This window comes from Talpa europaea (assembly GCF_964194135.1).
Source record: "Talpa europaea genome assembly, chromosome: 8".
Classification (NCBI taxonomy): domain Eukaryota; kingdom Metazoa; phylum Chordata; class Mammalia; order Eulipotyphla; family Talpidae; genus Talpa; species Talpa europaea.
This window is the reverse complement of record NC_140075.1, coordinates 34,346,671-34,364,330: the sequence shown is the minus strand read 5'-3', so window position 1 is coordinate 34,364,330 and position 17,660 is coordinate 34,346,671. Positions and strand designations below refer to the sequence as shown.

Here is a 17,660-nt window from a genome sequence, read left to right as displayed (position 1 = left end):
CCAAAGACACCAAGGAAGAAGCATACTTTCAAGGTGGGATGTTTTTCTAGGTTAATGCAGAATTTCAATTTTGTTATGTGTTCTACTACCTACAAACAAGAACAGTATAAATGAAAATAGGAGATTCTGCATATTTTATTATTTTTTGAATAATATAGCATTAATATTCTTTGTTGATATGGTTCTTTAATAGTTTCTTCCATCAAAAAATCAGAAGGGAGGCTATTAGGACTAAGTGAAGTTTTTTTGTAAAGAATATGAGGTGGTTACATGTGGGATCACAAAGGAGAGATTTTTTTCAGGTGGTTTGTTGAGGAAGTCTAAAGACGTGCTAATTCTAGTTCTAAAGGTAGAAGGCAAGAATCCATTGCTTCCTCTGCTCCACGCCAGAGTCGCCTCCTTTTGTCTTCTGAAGATAAAAGGAGGCAAAGGGTGTTAAGAGTGAAAGGTTTGGCTAGGGGGTTAAACACGGGCGCTTAAGAACCTCTGGGAACCCTGAAGCTTTTACTAAAGTAGCTTCCCTAAGACAGATGTTCGCCAAAATAAGAGGACGGGAGCAGAGATGTCCGCAGGGCAGATAAGGGCACAGTACAAGTGGGGGCAGCCGCCTGGTCCGGAGCGGAAGGTGCCTCCATTCTGCAGGTGCAAGGGATTTTGTGATCTCGGACCACCCGGGCTTCCGAAAGGGAGGGAAACAAGGCGTTGCAGGTGTGGGACTCGGCCCCTGAAGCAGAGCCCAATGCATTCCAGGCGGCAGGCACCGCTCCAGCCGGGCGCCCACACCTGACTCCGGGGAGGGGATACAGCGTCCACGAGAACCGCAAGGAGAATAGGAGCCCCTCGTTTGGGACGCCAGAGGGCCGGTCCCGCTAGGCTGGAGCCAATTGCTTTCTCTTGATTGCCTTCCCCACCTGTCCTTCATCACAGCGCGCTATTTTTATTGGCTCTACCGTCTGCCATTCGGTTCCGCCGCGCTGACCCCCATTGGCCCCCCTCCGGCCGAAGCCCCGCCCCACGAGCTGGGCACGGGCAGTGGGGCGCGGAGGAGAGCGCCCAGCGCTGGCTCTGGGCTGGGGGCAGGCGGTGGCGGCTGAGCAGGAGGAGGCGGAGAAGGCGCAGGGCCAGCGGGAGGCGGCGGCGACCCGGCTGGGGTGATGGTGCAGGTGCCCGGGGCCGCCACGGAGCTGCCCGGCTGAGGGGCGCCCGGTCCGGGGTCCGCAGCGCCGCCGCGTCTCCCTGGGGCTGGCGAGCGGGCGGGAAGATGCTGAGCAGGTTGATGAGCGGCAGCAGCAGGAGCCTGGAGCGCGAGTACAGCTGCACGGTGCGGCTGCTGGACGACAGCGAGTACACCTGCACCATCCAGGTCAGTGCGCCGCGCGCGGAGCCGCCCGCCGCGCCCCGAGCCGGCCCGGGGGGCCCTCCGCCGCCGCGCGGCTGCCCTCCGATGCCGGGGCTTTGTCCGCCCCTGGCTGCGTCGACGGCCGGGGCCAGGGCGCCTCCGCCCGAGCCCCTGCCCGAGGTCGAGCTCCTGGTGCGGGGCGAGTCTAGCGGGGCGCGTCTAGCGTCCCGGACCCCCAACTCTTCTGCTGCCTCGCCCGCAGGGAGGGCGCTCCAGCCTGGCGCCTCGAGCCTGCTCGGGCGGGGAGCGTGTTGAGCTGATGTCCGGCAAGGGGGGACTGTCAAGCAGGGCAGGAGGCTCCTAACCTGGCCGCCCCTTCGGGAGCCGGGGCGGGGGGCATGGTCGCTCCGGCCGGGCAGACAGTGGCCGGCTGTTCTTATCTTTCTTCGCTTGGAAGGATAATGGTGTGTGTCATAATCTCACCCCCCCCCTCACCCCCCCCCCCCAGCATTTGTGAGTCAGAGCTCTCTGAAGGTAGAACTGAACGCGCAGCCCATGCAGAGTGGCCTATTGAAGCGAGCCCAGCCCTCTGAGCTTCAAAGATTTCGAACCCCCCTCCCTGCCTTTCACTCCCTCAAATCTTATTGTGTTGGGCAATTTAGGAGGGGCCCGAGGAAATAATTTAGCAACAAGTCCCGGCGATTTCAGGTTGGTGGGAGCGAGAAAGAATCGGTGGCTTAGGAAAAAAAAAAAAAAAAAAACGCCAACAATACGATCCTGCTGCAGAGCCTTTTTTGAGGACCCTGTGTTTGGAGCAGGTCTTTCCTACCTCTTGCTCATTATGTGTCTTCGCTGCTGCTGCGTGGCCCCACAGGAGTAGTAGTCTTTCTTTCCCAGGAATGCAGTCACAGCCCGTCTCCTCCTTTATAAAGTCAGATAGAAAACATTGACAATGCTCTGGCGTTTAGTTCAGCAGCCGGGAGGATCCTGCGCTCCCTGCCGGAAACTGCTCTTTCTGGAGAAGCAAATTGAGTTGGAGCGGGAGCGGGCTCACCTGATCTCTCGTCTTTGCAACGAGAAGCCAGAGGGGGCTTCTCGCCTCAGAAGTGGCAAACAAAAACTCTTGGCCCGGGTCCTACCCTCTTTGTCTCCCTGCTGCCCTGCCCCCCACCCCTTTTAAATTTTTTTTTTTTTTTTTTTTTTTTTTTTTTTTTTTTTTTTTGCTGACAGTGTTCAATAGCGGAAAATAGCGGTGTGTGAGAAAGACGCCGGGTAGTGGATGAGAACAGCTGCTCTCTGCTGACTCTGTGCTCTGTTCAGCCTTCTCTCCACTTTCCCTTTTCTCCCACCCCCCAAAACTAGCTCCAGGCGTTTAAGTGCTGACTGCTGCCAAAGCTCCAGGAGCATAGGGAAAGGGAACAGAATCTCTTTTTAAGGCAACTTAAATACAGATTAAGCAGTCAGGATGCTAGACATTAAATGAAAGGATTTTTGCAGTTGAGTATGATGGAGATGTTAGGTGTTTTTCCTTATTGTGTGAGTGGGATACTACTTTTTGTTCTATTGCATCTTTTATGTGTCTTGTACAGTTTTGGTTTTTTGGTAGGGGAGGAAGATACTTGATTGAGTTGACATCACCATTTGAATACGTTTGCTAGAGCTTTTGAAGCCTTTATCCTTTTGTTTTAAAATTTAAAGCATTTGTACAATGGCATATCAAGGGCAGAGTGAGATTTAGATTTCATGAATCATAAAAATGCTTTTGGGGTATGCAATGAAATAAAATTTCTGAGGCAGTTCATTAACTTTTGCTGAGGTACAGACTATGACTGAAACAATTCACTTTGTCACGCCACTAATGATAATCTAATGGTTTTAAGGCATTAACTCCAGCAACTCGTTATTTGTCTAAGTTAGTGGAATCTTTGAGGTTGGCTGATTGGTATTCTAGTTGTGGGTTTTTTTTTTAACATTGAAAAAATGATATTTTTAAGTTGGGCTTACTGGATCTATACTTGCAATAGTCTGCTATGGTTTTGTTTATTTTCCTGCTGGACTTATTTTAAATCATTACAACGAATATGATAAACATTTAGACCACTTTAAAAAAATTAACCTTGGTGTATCACGGCCATACTAAAATAAGTGTCCATTGTCTAGACCATTGATGATTGTGTGAAATTAAAAAAAAAAAGGAATTGTAAAGCATATGGAATAATGTCATTCATTGGCACCACTATTGTGAATTGTTTTTGTTTTTACCCATGTGAGGAAATGTTAGAAAGGACAGTATGTTCTGTGAAATTAGTATTTTGTGTACATAGCTGGTTTTGTCCTTTAGAGATTGGACTTAACAACTTTCCTCCACTGTACAGTTTCATTGTTTGTGCGTGTGTGCATGTTTTTGCTTATTTGACAAACACTGGGCACAGGGTCTTTTAAATCAGTATGAAAAAGAACTGTGAGGTACTTATTTGGCTAAACTGATATTCCCAACATTTTAGTAATTGCAGTACCATATATTAAAATTTCTTTGGTGATAATTTCAATTCCCTTTCCCTAAAGTATTGTATGTCATGTTTTTGTTTAAATCTTTCTATTTTAGGAAGATTTCAGTGCTTCTTGAGATAATCAGAGGCCAATTACGGTATTATAGAATCAGTGGTGTATTGCTAGGTTAGACTCATAAGAGCCACATTTGATAAATTTTCATTATAGAAAATTCTGTAAAGTATTGACTAACCATTTATATTGCAGCTGGTATACTGATTTGGTATTTAGGATGTTATTAAGGTAGCAAAAATGTCTTACATTCTCTCAAGATTGCACAGTTACTATTTTTTTCATTCTTTCTGATATGTAGATGTTTTGTAAACCATGAGAAATGAAAGTATACATAGGAGGGTTGTAGTATAATTATTCCCATGTGAAGAATAGTTCCCTGCCAGTTTTGAAGGTCATTGCTTTATAAATGCTGATGTGGTCCATATTTTTTACACGTTTCATTTATGCAAATCTATTTACCACATTTACTCCCTTATTTTGTGATTTTATTTGGGAAAAAATAGCAAAAATGAAAAGGCTACATAGTATCTTTGAACTCAACAAATGGAGTCATTCAAATGCTTAGGCATTTACTAGCCTAAGCAATAGATTTTTTAACCTTGAGGTTGTAATAGTTTATGAAATATTAAGAATATATGCAGATTTATCAGCAGAAGTATATGTTGAAAACTACATAATTTAAACTCAGAAATCTTAATTTATCTTTTTTGATGATTACTGAAAAGTTGAACTACCCTAGAAATGAATTTGAGTTTTACTGGGAACACACTAAAATAACAACTCGTTAAGCAACTAGGTTAAATTGATTTTTGCAGTTAAATTACATACTACCATTAAAAAAAAAAGTATGCAGAGGCAGTAATATAGATTTAGATTTGATTGTGGCACAGCCACTTAGTAACTGTGGGACTTAGAGTTAAGGAAGGTAGATGGAGGAAGGATACAAATGTATTTGAGCCTTGTACTTCCAGACAGTCTACCAGTGTTCTTATCTCATTTACCTTACAAACTTTATAGATTGTCTGTATACGCAGTATACCATCTGAGGAAAATGGGGTTGTAGTTTTGTGGGAGAGCCTATGTTTGTTCAGTGGCTATGTACTAGCCTTTCTTCTAGGTACTTTACCTATGCTTCATATCAACCCATTTGAGAAGTAGGTGGGATTGTCCCTGTTTTACAGAGGAAAGGCCCAGATGAAGGAACTTGCCCAAAGCTACTAGGTGGATGTATTATATTTAAATGCTGATGTTTTTATCTATAAATTCCATCTTCTGGGATCTCTAAATCATTCTATCTGTTCTGACTCCTCAACAGAAATCTTTTTATTCCTTAATTTCCTCATCTATAATATGGGAGAATCAATACTGTTTGGAGAAAATTCTTTGTAACTATCATTACAGGTAATAAGAAAAATTTAAATAGACTACTACGATTACATCACCCCTTATTTTGTTCAAACAAAAAGTAGAATTTAGGAATGTTTTATGTTTTTTAGGAGAATATATCAGTTTAACTTTTCACAGTCTTGAAATTATTTCTGATGAATCTCAATGAAATTACAAAATCCAAGACAGATAACTGGATTCATTATTAGGACTCTTCTTTTTTTTTTTAAGTAACAAGGTAAGGGGTGGGGAAATTTACTATTTTATTTTTTTAAAAGATTTATTTATTTATTTATTTATACAAGCACTGGGTACAGTCAGGAGTGTGGGAGGGTGAGAGAATTCACCAGAGCCAGAGCGGGGAGCAGAGCAGGCAGAAGGACCGAAGCACACTGCTGAGGGGAGCAGCGGGTGGCAGGAGAGGTCTGCGCGCCATGCGGGACCCTCCTCCAGTGACCGGGGAGTAGCCAGGGATTGAACTGGCGTTGCTGAGGCTGCGGGCAGCTTCGCAACCCAGCGCTCAACCGCTGCGCCACTAGGGAGGCCCAGGACTCTTCTTTAAAATTCAAGGGTTCAGGTTTGCTTCTTCCCTACCAGTTTTTGGCTTTAGGAGAGGTCTATAGATTAGACCATATTTGCCTTTTTAAAGACCTTTCATATTTGGTAAGCAGAACCCTTTGTTTCATTAATGCAAAGAGGATGTTGTTAAAGAATTAGGATAATTTTATTCACAGAGAAAAACACAGAACCATTGTATTTTCATGAGTATTTTTTAAAAACCTTATTTAAAAGAGTAATTATGCTGTCTCAGGATCTGTCGCAATAGCAAGTCAGTTAGCCTCTTAACTCTTAAAACTAAGATAGTTACCAAATTAGCCTTCTAGAAGCCTAAAAATATTTGTACTGTTTATTAATTTATATATTAAAACTTTTCTTGTATTAAACCAATGCATCTCAAACCTTTTAGTATAGGAATTATGTTCAAGATACTTATTTATGCTCTCATTCTTTCTTTCTTAAAAAAGTCCTGTTTAAGATCAAGAAAATGTGGGGCCTACCCGGTGGTGCAGCGGTTGAGCGCTGGCTTGCGAAGCTGCCCACAGCCTCGGCACTGGCGGTTCGATCCCCGGCCACCGGGCAAGGGTCCCACATGGCGCGCAGACATCTCCTGCCGCCCGCTGCTCCCCTTAGCAGTGTATTTCATCAGTCTGCCTGTTCTGCTCTCCGCTCTGGCTCTCGTGAATTCTCTCACCCTCCTGCGCTTCTGACTGTACCCAGTGCTTGTATAAATAAAAATAAAGAAATCTTAAAAAAAATTAAGATCAAGAAGATGGGGCATATATAAACTCATGCCATTCGCAGCAATGTGGATGGAACTAGAAGGAATTATGTTCAGTGAAATAAGACAGAAGGAAAAAGAAAGATATCAGGTGGTTTCACTTATAGCAGGAATATAAGAGAACCAAATAAGACATCAGTGTAAAAAACATAATAACAATACAAAACACAACAAAGCAAAAACAGACAATCATAAATCAGAGACTTATTGCAGGGGAGGAGGAGCACAGGGGACTGAGGTGATGGTGCATGGGTGCATTAGTAAAGGAAACTCTATGGGGACTACACCAGAGGGGGTAGGGGGGGAAGCAAATATTGTTTAAAAATGAACAATGATGTAAAAAAAAAAAAACAATTAAAAAAAAGAAAAAGTCCTGTTTAAGGAAGTGCCGATGAATCCAACAGAAACCTAGAAGCATTCACCACAGCAAATTTTATTCCTGGGTATTTGTATGAATTTGCATTCATTAAGTGCTTGGAATAAATATGCTATAGGAGGCAACCTAATATAGTATATAATAAAAGAGCATGTGTTTTTGAGTCCTCTGTTTGTTACATTGCCCAGAGATTCATTTATCATGTCTGTGTTATCATACATCACACGTTAAAAAAAAAAAAGACATTTGCCAAAATTAAATAAGACAACATGATGACAAGAAAGTTATTTCTGTTACACTTTTGTAGTAGCTTATGTATAGGTGTTAAAATATGTAACCTAAAATAAAGCAATAAGTCTTAGAAGAGATTTTTTCCAACAATATAATAATTACCGTGTTACAATATTTTGGATTATTTTTAGATCTTTTCAGTAGATTATACGTTAGAATTTATGGGTTATAAAGAAAATAGAAAGCTATATATCTTAAACCCTAAGGATTATAGCACCTAGCCCTGTGCTTTACATAGTTATAGTTCAATAAATATTTGTTCTGATTTATTTGTGCTACATGATTGCTGTGTTAATACCAACAATTGAAAATTTCTTATGTCTGTAAACAATAAACATTTCCTAACAACTATATATCCCTTTTTATAGTTTCAGCCCGTTCCTTTCCAAACCATTTTGCTCTGCAACCTCTCTCCCCGGTGAGAAGTACAGTATGTAAATGTGGTATTTTATAGAGCCTTTGAGGTTTCTGATAACCTTCTGCAATTATCCTTTGTTGAATTAGTGGAGCTCCAGTCTGTAGCTCCTATGATTTTTGGGTTTGTCTCTTAGGATTTCAAACCTTTGAGGTCCTCCTTTCTCCTCATCTCTGCAGGTTTAGAAGGCTTAGATCAAATGAGTACTGTGTAGTGCAGCATTTCAGAGTGTAAGAGATCTGGCAGAATTAGTATAGTAATCATAGGGATCACTTCAGCCATACATACCTCCTTCATTCCTTCCATAAGTCAGTATTACATAAAACGACCTCCTCACAGCCTCATTTTTTTTAACCTCTTAGAAGTGAACCATGTGTCCCAACCTTTTTCTAATTATGTCTATTTTAAGATGAATTCATTGTCTGTCTGATAGCCTCGTCTGTAGCATTCTGACTGCAGAACCTGTTTCATGTAGCAGCCTCCTATGGGCCACTCTTCTCTCAACTGTGCTTAATCAGAGCTAGGTACAACAGATGTGAATATCATGGACGACTGGCAGTAGCCATATAGCTTGTGTATTTCACCCACGGTGTTCAGGGAAGAGGACATTGCTGCGCTGGAAGCTACATGGGAATTGTTTCCCCTTTGTTTTCTCGCCTTGACTCTTGGGGCTCAGTCCAGTCACCTGAATAGTTTTCTCGTGCAGCTGAGAAATTGTGGAGTACTAAGGCATCTCCATTTTTATGCTGCAGAGTGAATGGTATTTTCCCTTAGAGAACAAAATGCCTTGTCAATCTGCCAGTGAAGCAGAGCTTCCATTCCTTTAAGACCCTAGACTTTGGTGGTCAATACAACTATTTGAACTTTTCCAACACTTTAAAAGCTAGACTAGTGAGAACAGAGGGTGTGAATGTACATACTCCTAAGCTCCATTTTCTCTGGGAGGTTAACCCTCAGACTTAAATTGTGCAGGTCTTGCCTCCCAAGGATACTGTGTGATCCTCATTATTGTCAATATTTTGAACAACATCGTCTCCTGTATTGATCTTTCACCAATTATAATTATACTATTTCTAAGGATGGTGTTTTACTTTTGTGGTCTTTCCAACTTATCATGTCCTAGTCTTGGAAGGCATGCACTTGTGGAAGATTTTGAGGTTCAAAATCTCCAGACTTTTGCTTGCTACTGTCCAACTAAACACTAACTTGTGTGAATCAAGTCTTCTAAGGAGACCCTTCGTGCCATGCTCATACAGGCAAAATAATTGGGCCACATGCTTGGCAACTAGTGAGTTTGTATACAATAGCTCCATTCATTTGTCTACAGAAAACACCCCTTTGACAGTGATTATAGCTTTCATTCCCCCTCCTCTACTCCTAACTCCTTGTATTACCATGACCTCATATGCTGGTCTCTAATTAGAGGTGCTCTGGACCACTCCAGAAATGCTTGCAGATACATTCGCAATGTTAAGGATCATTTCAAAGCCTTAGACCCCCACTGACTACCAAGGGAAACGATTCAAAATCAGGACCTAACCTAGCTATTCTTATGCCTTATTCTAGTCAAAATTCAGGGACTTTTTTCCTTTTTTTTTTTTAAATAAATTGTGAACCTTAAAAGCAAGGAGAATAGAATGGGGCAAGGGGAGAATGCGTTAAAACAGAGTTTCTCCAGTGATTCTGGATGAGCAGCATCATTTTCAGCTGGGTGCTTGTTGGAAATGCAAATTCTTGGCCCTTTTGTTGACCTGGTGAATGGGAAACTCAGGGGATGGAGGTTAGCAGGGTGTTATAATTAGTCTTCCAGGTGAGTCTTATACTTGCTGAGGTTTGAGAATCGCTGCTACTGGTTTACAAAGATAAAAGTACGTGAAATGGGTGAGTCTTACTGACTAGTTGTAAAAAGTAGGGGAGAAAGAGAACCCAAGAGTGAATTTCACATTTCTAACTTTCTTTTTATTTCTCACTGGCCTTAAATGATTCTCTGCCCCCCTTTAAGGTAAAGTTAGGTATGCTCATCTGCAAACCTGTCTTTAAGTGGACAGTATTGTGCAAGCAGGCACGGGGCAGGTTATCTGTCGATTCAGGCACACGGATAAAGGAGAGCCATGGGCCCCTCAGTGGCTTTTACAGGCTCAAATGCTCTTTCTACCCCAGTTGTTGTGGGGCAAGCCCACAGGCTGGCAAGGCAGTGGGTAGGCTGGGAGGCCTACCAGCCTCCCTGCTCCCCCAGTCCCCAGCAAACCTTTGCTCTTTCTCTTTGGACTCTCTCTGGCTTTCTCTCATGGTCTCTTCCTCTCGTAGCCATTCCGCCGTAGCTGTCTTCTGTCTGTGAGTGATGTCGCCCTGATAGCCTCAGCCTCTAGGCTCAGTTGTGCCCACTTACAGATGCCCACACCATACTCCAGGTGTCCACAATCAGGCCTGCGTGCCTGCTCCTACGTTCCCAGGTACCTTCTGCATTCAAGGCTTCAGGTGATAGCCACAGAGGCCAGTAGCATAAAAGCCTGACCAATTCACTTAACCCTACAACAGGAATCCAAAGATTCTACAGTGGCTCATAATTCCAGTTTGAAGCTCCTTTATATCCTTGTTAGTTTAATTTTGTCTTCCTTGGCCCGAAAACAATGTGTTTATTTTATATCTGTATGTTGTGTTTCAAAGAAATATTTTTAGCAACTTAAAACTCTGGGGGAATAGGAAGAGTGAAGTAGGAAGAGCAAAGCTCTCTCGTCCAAGAGCTTACAACCTACAGAGAGACTGAAAACGTCTAAATAGAAAATTATAAAACAACACAGAATCAGGGCTAAGACAAGGTGATATTCTGTGACACGGCAAATGTAGGGGATTTGAAATTAATAAATATTTCTCTAAGGAGGTGAGATTTGAACTAGGTCATGAAAGATTGCCAAAAGCAGAAAATGGGCTGTGGGGATGGGTAAAGGGCAATCCAGGCTACTTCTAGGTAGAAAAACTAAAAATGTAAAACCAAATATACTTAGTCTTTCCTTTCTTATATTTATTCTACTTACTCTGGTACTGTTGAGTCAAACAACAAAAAATCTACTTGCCTGGGAAAAATTACTGTCAGTAAATTTCAATCATTTTGACATGCTCAGAGGAGTCAGTCTAAACTAAAAATAAATGCATAAAGCTGGTGTTGAATTAAATCTAATTCCAAAAGTGTACAATGCAAGTTAAGATTCTTCACAAAGCAATGGCATCCTATAAAGAAAAGGTGGATTCAGATATCAATCTTAATTCTGTGACTGCAACAACTACATATGAATTTTATTTCCAAGAGCCCTCATCTCTGCCATTTACTTAGTTAACTAAAAAAAAGAGGGTATCAAATTGCAACATTAAACTGATGTTTGAAAATCCTTTGACTGATTCTGTGCAGCCTATATTGTGCATGTTAATAGTTAAGAAATAGGACCCATGGAGCCGTAAAAGGCACATTCCAGCATCTCTGTTCCCAAACTGAGTGGCCACAAAAATAGCTTTTCTAGAGATTGGAGGAGTGCTTACTGGATTCCCCAGTGAACCCCAGCCTGCCAGCCAAAGTTCCCAGCCATACACAGGGTGCACATTTAGCACTCAACACAATGCCAGGCTAGAGCTTTGGGGATGGGAACCTTAAAGAAAGCACTGCTTGGCATTTGGGCAATCAACGTTCGGCAGAATGCCCATGCTAATAGGTTATTTTGCTCTGGAAAAGGAGAAAAAGAAGGAATAGTCTAAAGACTGATGAATAGGGGAATGACTGACAATACAGGCACTCTCCAGTTTGTTGGAGAGATTAAGGAGGCTTGCTGTGAAGTGGTATTATGGGAGGCAGATAAATTAGGAAAGGCTCACAGGCCCAAGACCTGAAAGAAAAAGTGGTACATCAAAACACATGCCCCAGGGCACACTCAAGTGTCTGGCCACTTTCACTGAACTTGTAGTTGGAAAAAGCCAAATCATTAGGAACCCTCTTAGTCTGGCACTCCATAGTCAGGTAAATTATTCTTGGCTTCCCAGTAGGTGGAGAGCCTTCTTTCCCCATTCCCTGATTTTACTTAAGGGCTTCTAGTCAGAGCCCCAGCCTGATATTGAGGACACCTAAGTGAAAGCGTTGGCTTTAGGAGTCCCAAAGGATTCTGAGTACTGTCAGCGGGAGGCAGCATTATGCTGCTTGTGTTGGAAGACATGAGCCAAACAGATGTGAACATTGAACACAATAAGGAAGCAGAATTCATCAATTCGCCTCAAGTACTTCAAAGATAATTTAGACTGGAGAAGATACCCACTTGCCCTCTTTCAGAGTTTCACCTTTAGAAAAATCCAGAAGTCCCCAGAGTCATTATGGAATTGGACTCCGTGGACTGCAAGGCATAGTGAGCCTGCAGTTTGAGTATACACTCATCAGCACAGAAGAATATATCATCAATTCTTTGGGAGCCCATTTAGAAGAAATGGGGTGATTGAGAGAAAAGAAAACTCAGATCAAAACCTAAGGTAATCCCAATATCACAAGGCACTTCTTCGATCTATGCCCAGCTTCAGAGTCTAGCACATTGAAATTGGTTTTAAAAAAGTGAAGTTTGAGGCCTCCCTGATGGCCTAGGGCTTAAGTCTGAGTGCTATCACTGTAGCAGCCTGACTTTGATCTTGGCCAGGGAGCTAACCAATATATGGCGCAGCAAACCTCTCCTGTCTCATCTGCTGTTCACCTCTGCAATATATTTCGGTAAATTTGCCTGTTCCGCTCCCCACTCCATCTCTTGTGAATATGCTCACCTTCCAAACCTCTGGCCTACACCCCAGTTCTTCTGTGCAAAAATAAATGATAAAAAAATTAAAAATTGAAGTTTGCATGGTATAGCTCTAGTACCTACTGAACCATCTATTGCAACCTCAGATTTTATAAGCAACATAGCTCATTTGAAAAATCAACCCTTTTTTGCTTATTTGAAAATACAATTTGAATGATCTAGATAAGCTTATTTAATGAATAGCCATAGTACAATAGCATATCTAAGATTTCTAATAATTTTTATGGTAGAGGAGAACACATGTGAACCGTATTCCAGTTTTTAATATTGGGTACACTAAACAGTGGTTATTTTTAAGAGACAGATACTGATATTACATTTTCTTGCTACAAATTAGGTCTCATTGTCATTATACAATACTATGAACTGTTCCTACTAGTGATAGTAATATATTTCACATAAAATATCTTTAGTTTTCCAGACAATTACAAATCAGAGACATGCTGCAGGGGAGGAGGAGGGAGAGGGATCAGAGGAAGGGGGGGAGGAGCACAGGGGACTGAGGTGATGGTGCACAGGTGCCTTGGGGAAGGAAACTCTATGGGGACTACACCTGAGGGGCTGGGGGGAAGCAAATATTGTTTAAAAAATTTTTTAAAAATTAACAAATATCTAGCTTTTGTTTGAATGAGAATGATGGTGTTTACTTTCTCTTTACTTCCTGAATTCTGTACTTTTCCTGCCATCTTTCCTTACATGATAATTCTTCTGTTCATGTCTTATAATCTCCTTTAATACAATTATCATTTTTTATTGGACTTCGCTACTAAGTTATACCTTTGCTTATTCTTTATGTGGTGGCCACACCTGTTATTGGTGGGAAGTATTAAAAAAAGTGCAATTATAATTATCAAAATATACATTAAAATATAATGTGATACATGTCTGTAAGGTAAGGTAAAAAGTATCAGGCTTTTCTGCCCTCCTGCCATTAGGCATAATGATGGATCCTTGCAGTCCTGAATGCATGCCTAATGGTGGGCACCTGGAGTAGGGTGTGGGCGTATGTAGATGGGATTCACCTGGGCCAAGGCCAGGGCTTATAAGGGTGGTGCAGGAGAGTGCAGTGTGATGGTGCGGCACAGAGGATGGAGGAGTGCGGAGGAGAGTGGCAGAGCGCGAGGGACCACAGCAACTACAAACAGCCGAGAGCATGAAGACAACATGGCTGCTAGAACCGGTAAAGAACCTACCCTGTATGGGTTGATTTGCGTTACAATGTCTTAATAGAAGAATGTTGTGTATTTTAATTAATCAGAACTTGAGACAATACAAACTTCTCTATTATATAAAGTGGCATCTTGGGACTGGACTGAGGATTGTACAGTTAGTTTTCTATTAACTTTTTGCAATTATTTTTTTTTTAAAGATTTATTTATTTATACAAGCACTGGGTACAGTCAGAAGCGCGGGAGGGTGAGAGAATCCACCAGAGCCAGAGTGGGGAGCAGAGCAGGCAGAAGGACCGGAATACACTGCTGAGGGGAGCAGCGGGCGGCAGGAGAGGTCTGCGCGCCATGTGGGACCCTCTTCCTGTGGCCAAAGAGCAGCCGGGGATCGAACCGGTGCTGCAGAGGCTGCGGGCAGCTTTGCAAGCCAGCGCTCAACTGCTGCGCCACCGGGGAGGCCCGCAATTATTTTTTTAAGATTTATTTATGCATACAAGAGCTGGGGTGTAAGCCAGAGGTGCAGGGAGGGGAGTGTGTGAGAGGATTCACCTGCAACAGAGTGGGGAGCAGAGCAGGCGGATTGACTGAAATACACTGCTGAGGGGAGGAGAGGATGAAACAGGAGAAGTCTGCTGCGCCATGTGGGTAGCTCCCTGGCCGGGATCGAACTGGTGCTGCAGTGGCTGTGGATAGCTTAGTAGTGCTGAGACTTAACCCCTTGCGCCTCCAGAGAGGCCCTAAAGTTATTTCTTAATGGATTAATAGACCCCATGAGCCTGTTTATTGTGACTTCAGGTCTGGAATTTAGGAACTAGGTGGTCATAGTGGGGATACTGCCCATATCCAGAAAGCATTTTGTACAGCTGAAGTTAGTGAAGCTGCAGGGAGAGTTAAAATAGTTGACGAAGGAGGGACAAAAGATGAAAACCGGAGAAACAGTTGGGGATGGAGCAAAGTGAGTCTTAAGCACAAATACCTGGTGATGAAGGGACAATCTGCAGTAGATTAGGGGTAATGAGAGCATATTAGAGATCTGTTTTTTTGTTGTTTCAGCTGTATGTGATAATAGAGATTTAATGTTTCAAAGGTGCCCTGTGGACTTGGTGGTGATATTTAAAATATACAACTATTAATGATTCATAGAGATTACCTCACTAGGCTAGATTTTTGGGGATGGGAAATTCACTGACCAAGACTTCCAGAGTGCACTGGAACTGGTCTAGAAACTTCTCTTGGGCCAGATGCTAGTGCTGAATCATGGGAGGTAGAACTGGGGGTAGACCCAGGGAAGAGAGAAGTCTCACAGTGGGTATTTGCTGACTGGCATATACAAGTATTTCAGTATTTTAATGACCAGCAGGTCCTATTTAAGCATGCCAAGATGAATCTACTCCTTACTCTGTCAGCTTCGATGAGATGGAACTTTTTTTTTTAAGATTTATTTATCCATATAAGAACTGGGGTACATGCCAGAGATGTAGGGGGTGAGAGGCTCCACCAGAGACAGAGTAGGGAGCAGAACAGGCAGACAGACTGAAGACACTGCTGAGGGGAGCAGTGGGCGAGATAGGAGAGGTCTGCCTCGCCATGTCGGTTCCTCCCTGGCTGGCCGGGGATCAAACTCATGCTGCAGAGGCTGTGGGTTGTTTCATAGTGTGGTGCTTAACCCCTTGCACCACCAGGGAGGCCCGAGATGGAACTTTCTAAGAAGCCTCAAGAGCTCAGGTGTTTTTGAGGTAAGGTAGGGAACATGATGAATTTAGTCTTCTGACTGCAGCCTTAGCAATGGTGGGAATCAGAGCTTTCTTCATTGCCTTCTCTGGCACTCTATTTGTGCCTGCCAGCTATGGGGTCCAAATGGGCTAAGTTTTCCCATCCCATGAGGAGTGGGGCCCAATTCTACCTTTAATGTGCTTCCAAAATGCAACTCTGATCTTTTTTTCATATCCTAGAAGGTTTTCACATTGCCTGCTGGACAACAGTCTTTTAGCATGGGCTTCCATGATCTCTTTTCTGCTTCCCTTTCCAGTCTTATTTACTATCATCCTCCGTATACATCTTCATTGCATGATATCAACCTCTCATCACCTCTTTATGCCAGGGTAGACTCCTGCCCTAGTGTTGCTGGGCAGTGCCTTGGGGGACCTTATTAAACTCACTATTACTCAGCCTCTCATTAGACTGAATTGTATAAAGGTTAGAGATTGTATCTCTGTGCACTTAGTATCTAAGGTCTCATTAGGGTTCAGTAAATGTTGATTATAGATGCACATGAATGAAAATGTTAGCTCTGATAGAAAATTGTGACCTCAGAGTTCTTACTTCTCTGTGATGAAATAGGCAGTGGAGTCTGATGGGGAAAACTTGAATTAATAATACAAATGTAATATTACTTCTGACTTGAATTCAGTAAATTAAAAAATGAAGACATCGGTCATTAGAGTTAAGGTAATTCTAAATGGTGATGAGTTAGTAGTGATGGTTGTACAACACTGGTAATATACTAAAAACCATTGGATTGCTTTTTTTTTTAAGATTTATTTTTTTTTAAAGATTTATTTATTTATACAAGAACCAGGGTACGGGCCAGATGTGCAGGAGGGTGAGAGGATTCACCAGAGACAGTAGGGAACAGAACAGGCAGACTGACCAAAATACCCTGCTGAGGGGAGCAGTTGGCGAGACAGGAGAGGTCTGCTCACCATGTGGGCATCTCTGCGGCTGGTGGAAATCGAACCAACACTGCAGAGGCTGCGGACAGCTTCACAGCACTGCGCTCAACTGCCTGCACCACCAGGGAGGCCCTGAAGATTTATTTATGTATGCATACAAGAGATGGAGTGCAGGCCAGAGATGTGGGATTGGGAGGTGGTGAGAGGAACTTTTTTTTCACCAGAGACAGAGTGGAGAGCAGAATAGGCAGATCTACTGAAATACACTCTGAGGGGAGCAGTGGGTGAGTCAGGAGAGGTCTGTTGCGCCATGTGGGTAGCTCCCTGGCTGGGGATCGAACTCATTCTGCAGTGGCTGCAGATATTTTCATAGGTTGTGTCTTAACCTCTTGCACCACCAGGGAGGCCCCTGTATTGCATTTTAAAATGGTAATCTTATGATGTTAATTACATATCAAATCACATGTCAATTTCCTGATTTTCATAAGGTATGACAGTTATATGTGATGTTACCACTGGAGTAACCTGGGTGTAGTGTACATGGGATCTTTATACTATTTTTACAAATTCTGAAGTCTGTAAACATTGCATAGTTATAAGTTTTGAAAGGGTAATTTAGTTTTCTGAGCAAATGTTTGTTAGTTAGGATTTATGGTATGGAGTGATAATAGGAAGTTTTCTCATTTGATTAGGATCTTTCAAAATTACTTTTCAAAATTATGAAGGATGATTTATATGTAGGTAAGTTTTGACATATGACACCTGAAAATAAAGTCAGTTATATGCTAATAAAAAAGACAAAGGTTTCAAAAGGATAGCTCAGTATTTTTTTGCATTCTTGTTTTTTCCCCTGTGATTCAGTTCCTTATGTTTCTCTGACATAATTGCAATTAAAATGAATGTACTGGCAAATTATACATGTCATAACATGGTGCCATTATTGTATTTTAAAGAGTTATTTGATGTAATATTACGTGTTTTAATTGTAGTATGTGTTTAATTGTTCCATTTAAAACTTTATTGCTTACTTACTATGTTTTGGGCTCTGTTACAAAACACTGTGTCTATTTTTTTCTTTAATTCTACCTATTTAATAGAAAATGTTATTGCTCCTAATTAAAGAGGAGAGCAATAAAGTTTAGAGTTAAGTTAAATAACTTGCCTACTGTCACATAACTAGTGAGTGGGTCAGCTGGAATTTGAATTCAGGTCTGTGTGATCTTAGAGTTCTTACTTTTCTGTGATGAAATAGGCAGTGGAGTCTGATGTGGAAAATTTGAATTTG

The 17,660-nt window shown here is 42.2% G+C and overlaps 1 protein-coding gene across 5 annotated transcripts in view; it reads left to right on the top strand.

Moving 5' to 3' along the window:
* Positions 1-1,261: 1,261 nt before the first annotated feature.
* FRMD5 (FERM domain containing 5) overlaps positions 1,262-17,660 on the top strand; it is a gene marked incomplete at both ends in the record, with an annotated part of 291,583 nt that continues 275,184 nt past the window's right edge. For all 5 annotated transcript variants that reach the window (XM_084239478.1, XM_084239476.1, XM_084239475.1 and 2 more), the window contains one exon: positions 1,262-1,363. In XM_084239478.1, the coding sequence (XP_084095604.1) occupies positions 1,262-1,363 (102 nt within the window). The remainder of the gene's footprint in view (positions 1,364-17,660) is intronic.